The sequence below is a fragment of the Sciurus carolinensis genome, chromosome 2, assembly GCF_902686445.1.
Source record: "Sciurus carolinensis chromosome 2, mSciCar1.2, whole genome shotgun sequence".
NCBI lineage: Eukaryota > Metazoa > Chordata > Mammalia > Rodentia > Sciuridae > Sciurus > Sciurus carolinensis.
The window spans coordinates 173,349,462-173,363,222 of record NC_062214.1 but is presented as its reverse complement, the minus strand read 5'-3'; the positions used below and the strand labels follow the sequence as shown (position 1 = coordinate 173,363,222).

The 13,761-nt window shown below is 35.4% G+C and overlaps 1 protein-coding gene across 1 annotated transcript in view; it reads left to right on the top strand.

Annotated features, from left to right (window-relative positions):
- Positions 1-13,761, top strand: part of Nek9 (NIMA related kinase 9) — a 37,191-nt gene that overhangs the window by 1,231 nt on the left and 22,199 nt on the right. Inside the window, exons 2-8 of the mRNA XM_047539504.1 lie at positions 1,452-1,629; positions 3,124-3,179; positions 3,715-3,785; positions 5,592-5,697; positions 7,286-7,417; positions 9,633-9,743; positions 10,648-10,712. Coding sequence (XP_047395460.1) covers positions 1,452-1,629; positions 3,124-3,179; positions 3,715-3,785; positions 5,592-5,697; positions 7,286-7,417; positions 9,633-9,743; positions 10,648-10,712 — 719 coding nt within the window. The remainder of the gene's footprint in view (positions 1-1,451; positions 1,630-3,123; positions 3,180-3,714; positions 3,786-5,591; positions 5,698-7,285; positions 7,418-9,632; positions 9,744-10,647; positions 10,713-13,761) is intronic.

Below are 13,761 nucleotides of genomic sequence, written 5' to 3'. Positions count from 1 at the left end.
AGGTAGGCAAAGGTGATTCATCCGCCAGTGATCCATCTGCAGTTCTGCTGTCTGTTCCAAGCCAGCATATGTTGATTTGATTTTGTTTTGTCCTGCTAGGAATTGAACCCAGGGTTCTGCACATGCTAGGAAAACTGTCTACCACTGGAGCTACACCCCCAAACCCCAGCATATGTTTAAGACTGAAAGATGGGAAAGAGGAAAGATGGTTGCAGGAAAATATCCTTAATTCTTTTTTTCCTAATGCCACGTTACTGTAGGATTACTGTTATTATAAACTATATATTAGTAGTCTGTTTTCTTACTTGCCCTGAATCCAAGAAAGAGGAGATGAATGTTGCTATTCCTGGGTTTTTGTTGTTGTTGTTTTTTAGAGAAATGACAATATATTTAAATGAATTGCTCACTTAAAGTTTAGACGTAAATCTTGGACTACAATTAGTTTCACATTTCCTTGCTCATCCCTTTCCCTGTTGAACTTGATTACTTCTTTTGTTTTTGAGTTGAATTTGATTTAACTTCCCCAGAATTGTATAGCATTATCCATATCATCAAATATTTCTTAGATCTATTAATTTACAAAGGTTCTGTTAGAAGCAGCCCTTTCCCTCTAGAAGGTTATGTTTCAGTAAGAAGATAATCAAACCAAGTAAGTAAACAAAGAGCATTTCAGTTGTATATGTATGTTAATGAAAAAGAATAGACAAATGCCATTTCTGTGTGTGAATGCTGAAAGTTAAGGGAATAGTTGCATTCAATAATTGTACAATAAAAGGCTCATTAAAGTTTCCCCAAGAAGTTTCTAAGGCTTGGAAGAGGCATTCAAAAGGGTGAAGAGGGTTATGTGGTCGAGATGCTGGTGTCTGGGAAGCAATACCAGGAAAAAATTAGAGGTATGGTAAAAAGGAATAGACAGACATGAGGAGCTACAGGTAAATTTTCATGAACAGAGAAAATGTGACAGATTATAATGGTGCGCCATGGGAGTCTGACTTTTCTGGAAAGGGTAAATGAAAATCATTAGGAAAATCTAAATTTATAAAATTAGAGGCAAGCTTAGTACTTTCACTTTATAAAAAGTCGTGATCAGCTGTGAATGTTGCTATCCAGTTCTTTTCCAGTATTCAAGCCCTTCTGTCCTTAATAAAATCTTTGACATCTGTATCCATCCCATATTTTTACTTGGAACTGACCTCATGGAAATTAAGTATATCAACAAAGTAAGAAGTAAAAGTAACCAAGGAATCTTCGTTCCTTACTTTCTCCCGTAATAAATTATAATTCTCAGTTGTATGCAGAACCTTTAGCTTAACATCCGTTTAAAGGAAAAAATTAAAAGAGTCAATCTTTGCCCCTCTGGGAAGTTTTCTTTCTAGGCTTACAGATCTGGGCGTGGATTCATTCACTTTTGGGCAAGAGGAAAGCACAAAGCCTCTGTTACTGTGTTGTAGGATGACTCACTGGTTGTGTGGAAGGAAGTTGATTTGACCCGGCTGTCTGAGAAGGAACGTCGTGATGCCTTGAATGAGATTGTTATTCTGGCACTGCTGCAGCATGACAACATTATTGCCTACTACAATCACTTCATGGACAACACAACCCTGCTGATTGAGCTGGAATATTGTAATGGTAAGGTAGAATTCAGTGGGACTTCCTCTGTAAGACATTCTTATGCTCATACTTAACTTGAGGGGAAAAGTACAAGGTATATAGTGATAAAACTTTAAATGAATTTCTAGAGTTTAAGAGAGATATAGTAATGCATGGCCTTATTTGTCTGATTTCTTTGGACCATTCATTGTAAGCTATGAGTAGTACCTTGTTATTAAGAAACTATACAAACCCATATCCCAAGTCCCACTACTTTCTAGCTCTGTAACCTTGAACAAGAAACTTCTCTGTGCCTTGGTTTCCTTATTGTAAAATGCGTTTGTTGACAACCAGTCATGGTGTTGCCCACCTCTGATTTCAGCAGTTTGGGAGGTTAAGGCAAGAGGATCATAAGTTCAAGGACAGCCTCAGCAACTTGGTGAGACCCTGTCTCAGAAACAATAAGGGCTAGTCACATTGCTCAGTGGTTAAACGCCCCTGGATTCAATCCCCAGTAACAACTACAACAAAAAAGAGTTTGTTGATCACTGTATCTAGCTTATAGGATTGTATTAAATCATACTTTAAAGTCCTTGGGGTAGAGACATGGTATGTAGCAAGTGTTCAGTACTTACTGTACAAGAGAATCCCCAAGATCCTTTTCTGGGCTGCATGCTAAAGAGGTATATTCTTCACTTATAACTTTCCAGTCTAAACTGTGGTGTTTCATGATTGTTTCTGGTTCTGATCAGTTGTAAATGTAGGAGATTATATTAGAAATTTTTTTAAACAGAAGAAACCTTAAGAAGTTAACTTTCTTTGTGATTAGGAGGAACCAGAACAAATTTAATAATTATCAAAACTCCAAATTATTAAATTTCAGGGGAAGAGAAATTGTAAAAACTTACCCAGGGCAAAAGTATAAATTGCAGCTGAGAATAAGACAAGCCAGGATTGTGTGCAGTCTCTATTACTTTATAAAAAACGAGAGAAGCAAATTCACACTTACTTCACAGGAAGAAATTTGTAAAGGGAGTAATGATTGGAAACAATCTAGGAGTGCATTTTTTGGGAAACCTTTTCAGTGGGAAGTGGGAAGAAAAGATTGTTGACATGCACCCTATGTATATAAAATATTGCATCACAGACGTAACCCGAGTGTTCTAGCAGTCATACTGGGAGAATTACAAAAATATTGCAGATTCCTTAAAAAGAGGCCTAGAAAAGAAAATCATCTGATTTTGAAGTGATTTCATTAATTGAGGTACTATAGGAATAATCTTTACTCTCCTCTTTTCTAAAAATACCATACTTCCCATTTTTGTTTTGCATCAGGGAGGGGACGGGGATCTTCATCGAATAGTTCTGATATTTTGTACCATGTGAAAAGCCAAAAGGGAAGAAATTATTTCCTTTAGAGAAAAAAATTCAGTCTTTCATTTCCTTGTGTCACCTGTTAAAACCCTATTAGATACAGGAGTCGAGTTTTGATCTCTATTAAGCAATTCAAACCTGTTTCTTGTTTAATTTCAGGAGGGAACCTGTATGACAAAATCCTTCGCCAGAAAGACAAGTTGTTTGAGGAAGAGGTAATTTATACGTTTATAGAAGGAAGCTAGAATTATAATGTAATTTTTACATTTGCTTCTGTTTACTATTCCAACAATGGAGAGTGTTTTTTTCCTTTTATCCGGGCTCCTTCCATACTCTGATTGATATTCATTAGTAAGAAAACCTTTAACAAGAAACCTGTCCAGCTGCTTCCCGAACATTTCACCTCTACATCATGCTTCACTCGGGCTTTCTTTTCTGGTTCTGTTACTGCATACTGGTAATGCCCAGTTTTCCAAACTTTTGCATGCTTCCTGAGTTTCTTTCCACAAGATTGCTCCACCATACTCTTATTTTATGACAACAGAACTATTTTATGGTGACCTGCTTTTTCTTTTTATCCCTACCACTTTTCTTTCCTACTCAATGTACAAGCAAAAGATGTCAAGTCATTAAATCAGTCTCTGGTTGCAGTTTCCTTTGTTTGTTTTTGTTTTGTGTGTGTGTGCGCAAGAGTATATTCAAATGAATTTTTTGTTTCCAAACCAAATATAATTTATTTTGTTTTTGTAGATGGTGGTGTGGTACCTTTTTCAGATTGTTTCAGCAGTGAGCTGTATTCATAAAGCTGGAATCCTTCATAGGTAATGAATTTAAAAATATGTATGGATGGATTCTTGTTTTCTTTCTTTCTTTTTTTCCTGCAGTACTAGGGATTGAACCCAGTGAGTTTTACCACTGAGCTATATCCCCACCCTTTTTGATTTATTTTGAGACAGGGTCTCACTGCATTCTCCAGACTCCTCTCAAACTTATAGTCCTCCTGCCTCGGCCTCCCAAGCTGCTAGAATTATAGGCATGCATACTGTACCCAGCTAGCACTTTTTTTTTCTTTACTAAACAGGGTTTTTCCATTGATGTAATTAGGACAGGAAAGAGTAGTAGGGGTTGTTATCTTCACTTTTTGAGATTAAACTGTGTTTGTGATCTAAGAAAAATCTCCTCAGTAGCTAGATTCCATTTAGTCATTTCTTTTAGAGGTGTCTTAGAATTTAGTAGATTAATTCATCAGGAAAGCCAAGAAGGTGCTATGAGAAATAGTATTAATTTGGATGGAATCCATAGTAAATGTTTTCTCTGCACAATAATAATTAGCAGTTGTTTTTAATTCTGTAATTAAGCTATTTCAATTTAAATAAATGGCATTCATTGTATAATTGTGCAGTTTTACTAAATATTTGATAAAAAGTAGGAGGAACAAAACAGGTTTCTGTTTATTTCTGTCTATTAATAGAACCATTTTAAGAGCATTTCTACATCATCATACCATTTCCAGCAATTGTAATGCATTAATGTTTCTTTTTTTATTGGTTTATTCACTTAGTTTACGTGTATACATACATGGGTTTAGGTATACATATATGTGGGTTTGTTTTTGTAGTACTGGGGGTTGAACCCATGGCTTTGTGTGTGCTAGGCAAATACTTACTACTGACCTACATTCCCAGCCCTTTTTATATTATTTTGAGGCAGGATCTCACTAAATTTTCTAAGCCGGCCTCAAACTTGTGGTCCTCCTGCCTCAGGCTCCCAAATAGCTGAGATTACAGGCATGTACCACCTCACCTAATTGTAGTGAGCATATAATTTTTTTTTTTAATATATATATATATATTTTACTTGTAGATGGATACAGTATCTGTATTTATTATATGGTGCTGAGGATTGAACCCTGTGCCTCACACATGCAAGGCAGGCACTCTACCACTGAACTATAGCCCCTGCCCCGAGCATATAATTCTTGGTAACTATTGGATGGCTACTGTTGCATGTTATTTTCTTTTTCAGAGTAACAAGTATATTGTTCTGGTTTATTCATATGTTTCAATAAAGGAAGCCAGAATCTAAACTAGGATTATTTTATTTTATACATGGTCAATTCATCTTTGGAAAAAGGGTCAGTGACTTATTAAGATGATCTAAAACAACCTAGTTGTGTTGATGCCGAGACATGCAGCCTCTTCTCCTGCCTTAACAGATTGTTTAAAACCTTGACACCAACCCCTGCTAAATTGTATGATACTATAATTCAAGGCGTAAGTGGTAGTTGAAAAGGCAGTATATTTTATAGCAACTATGGTTGCCTGCAGCACTTTTTCTCATCTGACTCTCAACTTTTCCTAATGGTATCATTGGTGTGGGATACATTTCTATGCTGTGAAACCCTGGATAGGGAATTTAATTCTTTGCCTTTACTCCCTAAGTCCCCTCTTCAGTATTAGAATATGTGTGAAAGTGATGATCACTCTGTGGGATATTTGGGACCCTATAACAGAATCTGACCAGTGGTAACACATTCATTTTTACTCTGTACCAATATTGGCAGGATGGAGATTAAGAAAGAACTATTGTCTATATGGACTTCATACATAGCATCTTTTTTTTTCCAGAGATATAAAGACATTAAATATTTTTCTGACCAAGGCAAACCTGATAAAACTTGGAGATTATGGCCTAGCAAAGAAACTTAATTCCGAATATTCCATGGCTGAAACTGTGAGTACAGGTTGCCCTTCATTTTTTTTTCTTTTCCTTTTTAGCTCTGTGAGATATAATCATACCCCCTAAATCTTGTGCATTTTTCCCAAGACTTTTTTTTTTTTTTTTAATGGTGATTGAATTCAGGTTACTATATCATTGAGCTACATTCCCAGCCCTTTTTATTTTTTGTTTCAAGATAGGGTATCACTAAGTTGCTGAGACTGGCCTCAAACTTGCAATCCTCCTGCCTCGGCCTCTGGAGTCACTGGGATTATAGATGTGTACCACCACATCAACCTTGAAAATCTTTTTTATTTTTTATTTTTTTTTTAATATATAAATTTTTTAGTTGTTGATGGACCTTTGTTTTATGCATTTAATTATATACGGCGCTGAGAATCGAACCCGGTTCCTCACACATGCTAGGCAAGTGCTCTACCACTAAGCCACAACCCCAGCCCGAAAATCTTTTTTTTATGTTTCCTTTGAATTCTGCTTCTGGTTCAGAGGGAAACCTGTGTTACAAGCAAAACCTAATGCCCAGAAAACAATCTGTTCTTTATTATACACAGTCAGAATTGGAGGACTCACTTAATACCTGATTTTGGACTTCATATGCAGCATCTTTTTGGGTAAAAAGAAGACACAAGTTGATCTTTAGGACAGGAGTCTTATCCTTTTAGGAATTATAAAATTCAGTTATGATTCTTCTGGTTTTATAATGCTCTGTACTTAAAAGAACTTGGAAATGTAAGTTTAAAAAAATTAACTTTATCCTGATGTTTTTTGGATAATATCAAGATATGTCTGCAATCCAGTCCCTGTTTCAGGGACTCAGTTGTTTGTATGATGATAGCCAAGTTGAGCTTCTAAAGAAGCAATTATGTCCTTACATGGATTTTTCTCATCAAGAACAATCTGATAAAACCCAGACTTGACTTTTCTTAGCCATTTAAATACAATGAAAGAATAATCTGAAAATTTATAAATGCCAGGCATATCATCTGAAAATTTTTTTATTTTGTTGATTCAAGATGACTTGTCTCTAATAGTGGGAGAAGCAGACTTTTGGACAGAATACTTTACTTCCAAAACCATTCTTAAAACCAGAGAATCTTTTTCAAATTCCTTTTAAAATTCCTTAAAAAAGAAATTTACTAGCTATGTTAACATGCCAAACATAGCCATTTAAAGTTTCATTACTGTGCATTTCAGTTAGAACTTTTAACCCCTTCTTTCAGTTACCATCTCCCCACTGTTAGTTCACATTGGTGAACTTTGACTAAGTCTGTCCCAATCTATGTGAAGTCTTTAGTAGGTCTTGAATGCCTACAGTCTGTGTGAACTAGGAATCAAAACCATTGAGCCTCCCAAGTTAACTACAGTGCCTTTATCACAGATTGCCCTTTTATAACTGACCCAAGAGATTTAATATGAATAAAATTTCTCCCCATAGTGACATTATCTCATGAAAACCATTTTGGGATCTGTTAATGAATGCTTTTTGGTTATTATCACTACTTTCTAGGAAATTTAACTATTAAAATGTTAATGTAGTTACTTCAAAAGAGAGGTTATTTTTGTTTTTTTCTTTGTTGTTCAGCTTGTGGGAACCCCATATTACATGTCTCCAGAGCTCTGCCAAGGAGTGAAATACAACTTCAAGTCTGATATCTGGGCAGTAGGCTGTGTCATTTTTGAACTGCTTACACTCAAGAGAACATTTGATGCTACAGTAAGTTGGTATATTATCCCACATTGTGTTTGCAAATGATACAGGTTGGTTAAGTGAATCAACTTCATTTATCTCTGAGCTTCTGATTTCCTGGACAGAAATCAACTGTAGTCAAAAATAATCTAGTCAGTCACCCGATTAGTATTATATCATTGAAATACTATAGAACATATTAATATATTTTTGTTACTGTTATATATGAAATCTTCCATTAAATTTTCCAAAAGATTGTTTGAATACATATAAACTACTGATTTTTGTATGTTGATTTTATACTTTGTAATCTAATTGAGCTATCTGACTGTTTGTAGTAGCTGTTTATAAAATATCTTGAAACTAAAAATAAAATAAAGATTCATTGAAACTAAAAAAAAAAAAAACTGTAGATCAATTTATCTCCAATGTGAATTCCCTACTGAAATGACCATAATCAAAGAATTTGAGCACTGTACTTGAATCTGTTGACTGTGGTTTTAGAACTGACTCTAGTGTCACCTGTGTGATGCTCCAGTGTGGAAAAGTTATTTCAGTTCTTATGCTCTAGCTATGTTGTGTGGGGGTTGAACCCAGGGCCTGATGCATGTAGGCAAGTATGGTACCAGTGAGCTACATCCCTGCACCACCACCCTTTTTAAAAATTTGATACAGAGTCTTATAAAGTTGCCCAGGCTGGCCTCAGACTTTTGATCCTTCTGCCTCAGCCTTCTGAGTAACTGGCGTTACAGGCTTAAAGGCATGCACCACCAATTCACCTTACATAATTTTTTTTTAAAGATAAAGCAAATTGTATAATACCCATTAAAGTATTTTGATCTTTTTTTTTATGAAAAATCACACAATCAGACTCGTAATAAAGATTGTCATTGTTTTTTGGGCAACAGATTCCCCTTAAGTCTTTTTTTTTTTTAATATTTTTTGGTTGTCAATGGACCTTTCTTTTCCTTATTTATATGATACTGAGAATCAAACCCAGTGCCTCACACATGCTAGGCAGGCGCTCTACCACTGAGGTACAACCCCAGTCCCCTTTTCTCTTTTTTTAAAGTGAAATAAAGCCTGATATAAAACAGTGCTTTTCAGGCTTTAATATGCATACAAAATCACCTAGGCATTTTGTTAAAATGCAGATTCTGTTTCATCAGGTCTGCGGGTAGGGATGGGTAGGGATCTGATATTCTGCGTTTGAAACAAGCTCCCAGATGATGCTGTTGATGCTTCTCCGTGGGCTACCACTTGAGTAGTTAAAGTGAATTCGTGTTTACTCTCCTTCAATGAGATGTGAGAATTTAGGCAAATCACTTCATTGCTTTGACCCTCTTTTTTTTTATCTGCACTATGGAAACAACATATCTCTCCCAGACAATATATATTTCCCTCATGAAGATTTTCAGATATTGTATATGAAAAATGCAAATGTAATATTAAAAAAAGAAAAATGCAAATGTAATGCAAACTCATTGGCCTTTTTTGAGACCTATTCATTTTTCTAAATCCTGATGTTTGTTCAGTTCTGTCATCTAATTCTCCAAAATAATATAGTGGAACAAAAATGACTTTTGGAGTCAGACTTTGGTTGGAGGATGGCTTTCTTTTTTTTATCAGTGTAATTTTGAGCAAGTTATATCTCTGAGCCCCATTTTTCTTGTGTAAAAATTGATAGTGATAATAACTTCTTTATGTTGTCTTTATAAGGGAAAATAAGATCATGTATAAAATATGTCTAGTTCATAGTGGTCTTTCAATTAGATGGTTATAATATTAGAATAATTTTTATTATTATTATCTTGTTATTGTAAGATGTCTGTGTATTATTTACTTATTACCTATTCAGATGTTATTTAGGACATATACATTAGGAGGTAAATTAGTTGGCAGGAGAGTTACATAAAGTCTAGAAGCATAACTAATCATACTTTCCTTTTTCTTGGGATTCAGTTGAAGATTATAATATATTCTGAGCAATATGCTATTGGCTATATAGTCATAGTTTTAATCTCCATTTTGGCCAGTTAGCTTCATTCCATGTGATAGCAGCATTGCATCCCCAACCGTTTCTTACTAATGTGTACTAATAGTTATAATATTATATCAGACCTAATACAGAACAATTGCCAATTCTTTAAATAATGGTCACAGACATCCCTGAGCCCCTGCTGGTAGATTATAATGTCATCTTTATATAACCAGGAACAATGCAGTCATCATTTTCTCATAGAATCCACTCAACTTGTGTGTGAAGATCGTGCAAGGAATCCGTGCCATGGAAGTCGATTCTAGCCAGTACTCTTTGGAATTGATCCAAATGGTCCATGCATGTCTTGACCAGGTAGGTATGACTTAAATATTGATTTCAGTTTTTTGTTTTCTTGTTCTAACCTCAGTGTTTGGGATATGGCGTAGATACAGACCACACAGAACCACATCTATCTTCCCAGGATAGAATGTATTCATAGCTATATCCAGAATGTGTATTAGCAATTCATGGTAGTTACATACTCCCACTAACACGTTTTTATGTTACTTTGCTGTATTTGCAAGGTGGTTTTGCCATCTAAACTGTGCTTTATATTTTATGGTCAAGGTTGTTGATTTTGTAAACTTCAGTCAGAGATGTAGAGTTTCTGATGGTAGTGGTTTTTTGTTTGTTTGGTACTGGGGATTGAACCCAGGGACACTTAACCACTGAGCCACATCTCCATCCCTGTTTTTTGAGACAGGGTCTCCCTAAGTTATTTAGGCCCTCACTAAGTTGCTGAGGCTGGTCTTGACCTTGTGATCCTTCTACCTCAGCTTCTCAAGTTGCTGGAATTATAGGTATGCACTACCACACCCAGTTAGTTTTATAAGTTAAAAAAAGAGGGGGTGAATTTCCTGGATACCATCCCAGACCAACAATTTCTGTGGCTAAAGCTTAAAACTCTATTTGTAATAAGCACCCCAGTGATTATTCTGTGACATATGTATTGAGGTTTGAGAGTTACTACCCTGATTGAACAAGTGAAGAACATGGATGGTAAACATCCTCATTCATGTACGGTGTTGATGGTGCCAAGAGGATGGGCATTAAATGTGGAATGCAATGTAAGAAGTTTTGATTTTTGAAACAAAAGGATAACATACAGTAGTCTTTGACTTACTAATCTTCATCCTTATAAGACAAAATAAATTTCTCGTTAGTCCAGTATTACCCATTTCCTTTAAGTGAAAAGTGATCTATTTTTACTTTTTAGGATCCTGAGCAGAGACCCACTGCAGATGAACTTCTGGATCGTCCCCTTCTCAGGAAACGCAGGAGGTAAAGTACAAATAGATCACTTTTATTAGAGATGATTGACTGCTATAATAGAGGCCTGATCAGAGTACCACAGGAAACGGCGGAGTTTCCTAACTTGGCCACTCTAGTGCTATTTTCTACCAGCACCTCTGCTCCCATTGCTTGAGAGTAATTTCTTTTACCTTCTTAATTATTTGCTCTAAATTTGTATTGATGAGGCCCAAGAGCCCTTTACCCTCTCAGTATGTGGATTTTCTATTCTACAATATAGGCATTGATATCCTTAAGTTTTAATCAAAGTTCTGTCATTATCTTTGTCAATTTAACAACTCTATTTCTTTGTTTTCTCCTCTATAAAGTGAGGTAAGGTGAGGCTTAAAGGAGGTAATACATAAAAGGTGCTCAGCCTGGGACCTGGTTGAAGATGATTATCAGCTATGGGATACAAGTGTGAATCTGGGAATTTTTTAAAATATGATTATTGAGATGGTGTGTTGGAGTTGGAGTCTTCTTCAGGTACTTCTTGCCCACTTTTTTTTTTTTTTTTTTTTTTTTGCGGTGCTGGGGATCGAACCCAGGGCCTTGTGCTTACAAGGCAAGCACTCTACCGACTGAGCTATCTCCCCAGCCCATGCCCACTTCTTGAGGTTAACTTTTATTAACTTCTGACAGACTATTTCCTGAGGTTTGTTTTGTCTGAGGTGTCAAGAGGTAGGAAGGCTGTCCTTCCTGTAGGAGGCTTCAAGCCTCGACTTAGAGGAGAAATATTATCTTTCTTAAATTTTGTATTCATATTTCATCTTATTATATTATTTTTGCCCTACTATACTATATCTTTTTTTAATATTTCCTCCAATTTTTCAAACATTTACTGTACTCTTTTCAAGTCATGTCTTTGTATATAGTAAGTACATACCTCATTCCATAATCATTGCTATTTACTTTTATCCTGTTGTCATTTAATCTTTTATTATTGGTTTTGTGTTTATTCAAAGGTATTATTATTATTTTAAATTTATTTTTAGTTAGTTCAATACATTTTAATACATGTACATAACGTGTAATGATCAGATCAGGGTATTTGGCATATCTGTCGCCTCAGACATTTATCATTTTTTTGTGTTGGAAACCTCCAAACTCCTCCCTTCTAGTTATTTTGAAATATTCAATTAATTTTGTTAATTGTAGTTATCCTACTATGCTATGTAGAACATTAGAAGTTATTTCTCCTATCCAGCTGTATCCATGTACCCCTTAATTATCCTCTCTCCATTCCTCCCTCATCCACATCCTTTCTAGGCTCTGGTAACTGCTCTTCTGAAGTCTCTATTCCTTTAAGGTCAACTTTTTTAGCTGCCACATGAACATAAGAACATGCAGTACTTATGTTCCTGTGCTTGACTTATTTCTTTTATCATAATGTCTTCCAATTCCATCTGTGTTCCTGCAAATGATGTGAATAATATTCCACAGTGTGTATATTCTACATTCTCTTTATCCATTCATCCATCGATGGACACCTAGGCTGATTTTATATTTTGCCTATGATGAATAGTGCTGCAATAAATGCAAGTGCCGGTTTCTCTTTGATATACTGGTATCAGTTCTTTTGTATATATACCCAGTAGAGGAATAGCTAGATCATATGGTAATTCTACTTTTAGTTTTTGAGGAACCTCCATACTGTTTTCCATAATATGTACTAATTTATTGCCAATAACAGTGTCTGGCAAGTTTCCCTTTCTTTGTATCCTTGCAGCATTTATTATTGTTGTCTTTTTTTTCTAATAATAGTAATTCTAACTGGGATGCTTTTGATTTGCATTTCCCTGATGATGAGTGTTATTGAGCATTTTTTCCTGTACTTACTGGTCATTTGACTATCCCCTTTGGAGAAATGTCTATTCAGATCATTCATCCATTTTTTTAATCTTTTTTTCCTCATGTACCCATTTTTTAAATCAGATTATTTGGGATTTCTTGCCATTGACTTGTTTAATTTCCTTATGTATTCTTGAAAGCAATAGTTTGCCAATATTTTCTCCTCTCTATAAGTTTCTCTTTACACTATTGATTGTTTCCTTTCTGTATAGTTTGATATAATCCTATTTGTCAAATTTTGCTTTCTTGCCTATGCTTTTGGGGTCATATCCAGAAAGATTTCGTGTAGACCAGTGTCCTGAAGCATACTGTTTTCTTTTAATAGTTTCATAGTTTTGGGTCTTACACTTAAGCATTTGATCCATACTAATCTTTTCTGGTTTCCAGTGGTCTCTTTTCTGGTTTCCAGTGGTGCTTAGAGTTATGTGTCATACTCCAGATACAGTACTGTGATCTTCCATTAATGTTCTATGCATATTCAGGCAGTATTGCCCTCTGGAGCTAGTTGAACACATTTAAAATTTTTATCTAGTTTATTTCTAACAGTATAATCAAATGTTTAAATCTTTTACTGAAATACTACAATTGATAAATTTTTATGGTACTGGGAATTGAACCCAGGATAATTCCATCTCTGAGCTACAGCCCCAGCCCTTTACTAATTTTATTTTTTATTTTATTTTGAGATGGTCTTGCAAAGCTGCCCAAACTGACCTTGAACTTGTGATCTCCCTCAGCCTCCTGAATCATTGGGATTATAGTCGTGCACCGTTGCACCCAACCCAGCTGATAATTTTTAATTGAAATTTTTATTGAAATAATTACAGATTTACATGGAATACTTGTGAAATTTTGTACTTCGATGTAAAAAACATAAGAAGTTTTCTAGACAGAAAATAGCATAAGTAAAAGCACAGACACAGGAAGTTATGGGAAATGTTCAGGAAACACAAAGCCCCGTTTGGCTACATTAGCTATTCTAGACCTGGGATTCTTAGTGCAGAATCTCAGGAGCTTTCACAAATTACTGATAACCTGAGCACCATCCCAGTAAGGCATCTATGCTAGATTTAGTCAGAATGATAACCCTGGGCCAGAACATGAACTGTAAATCAAAGAAAGAAAGATTGGAAAGAGAGAATCTTGAATGCCAGGGCTTAATTTAAAAATAGTACAGAAATATTGGGCA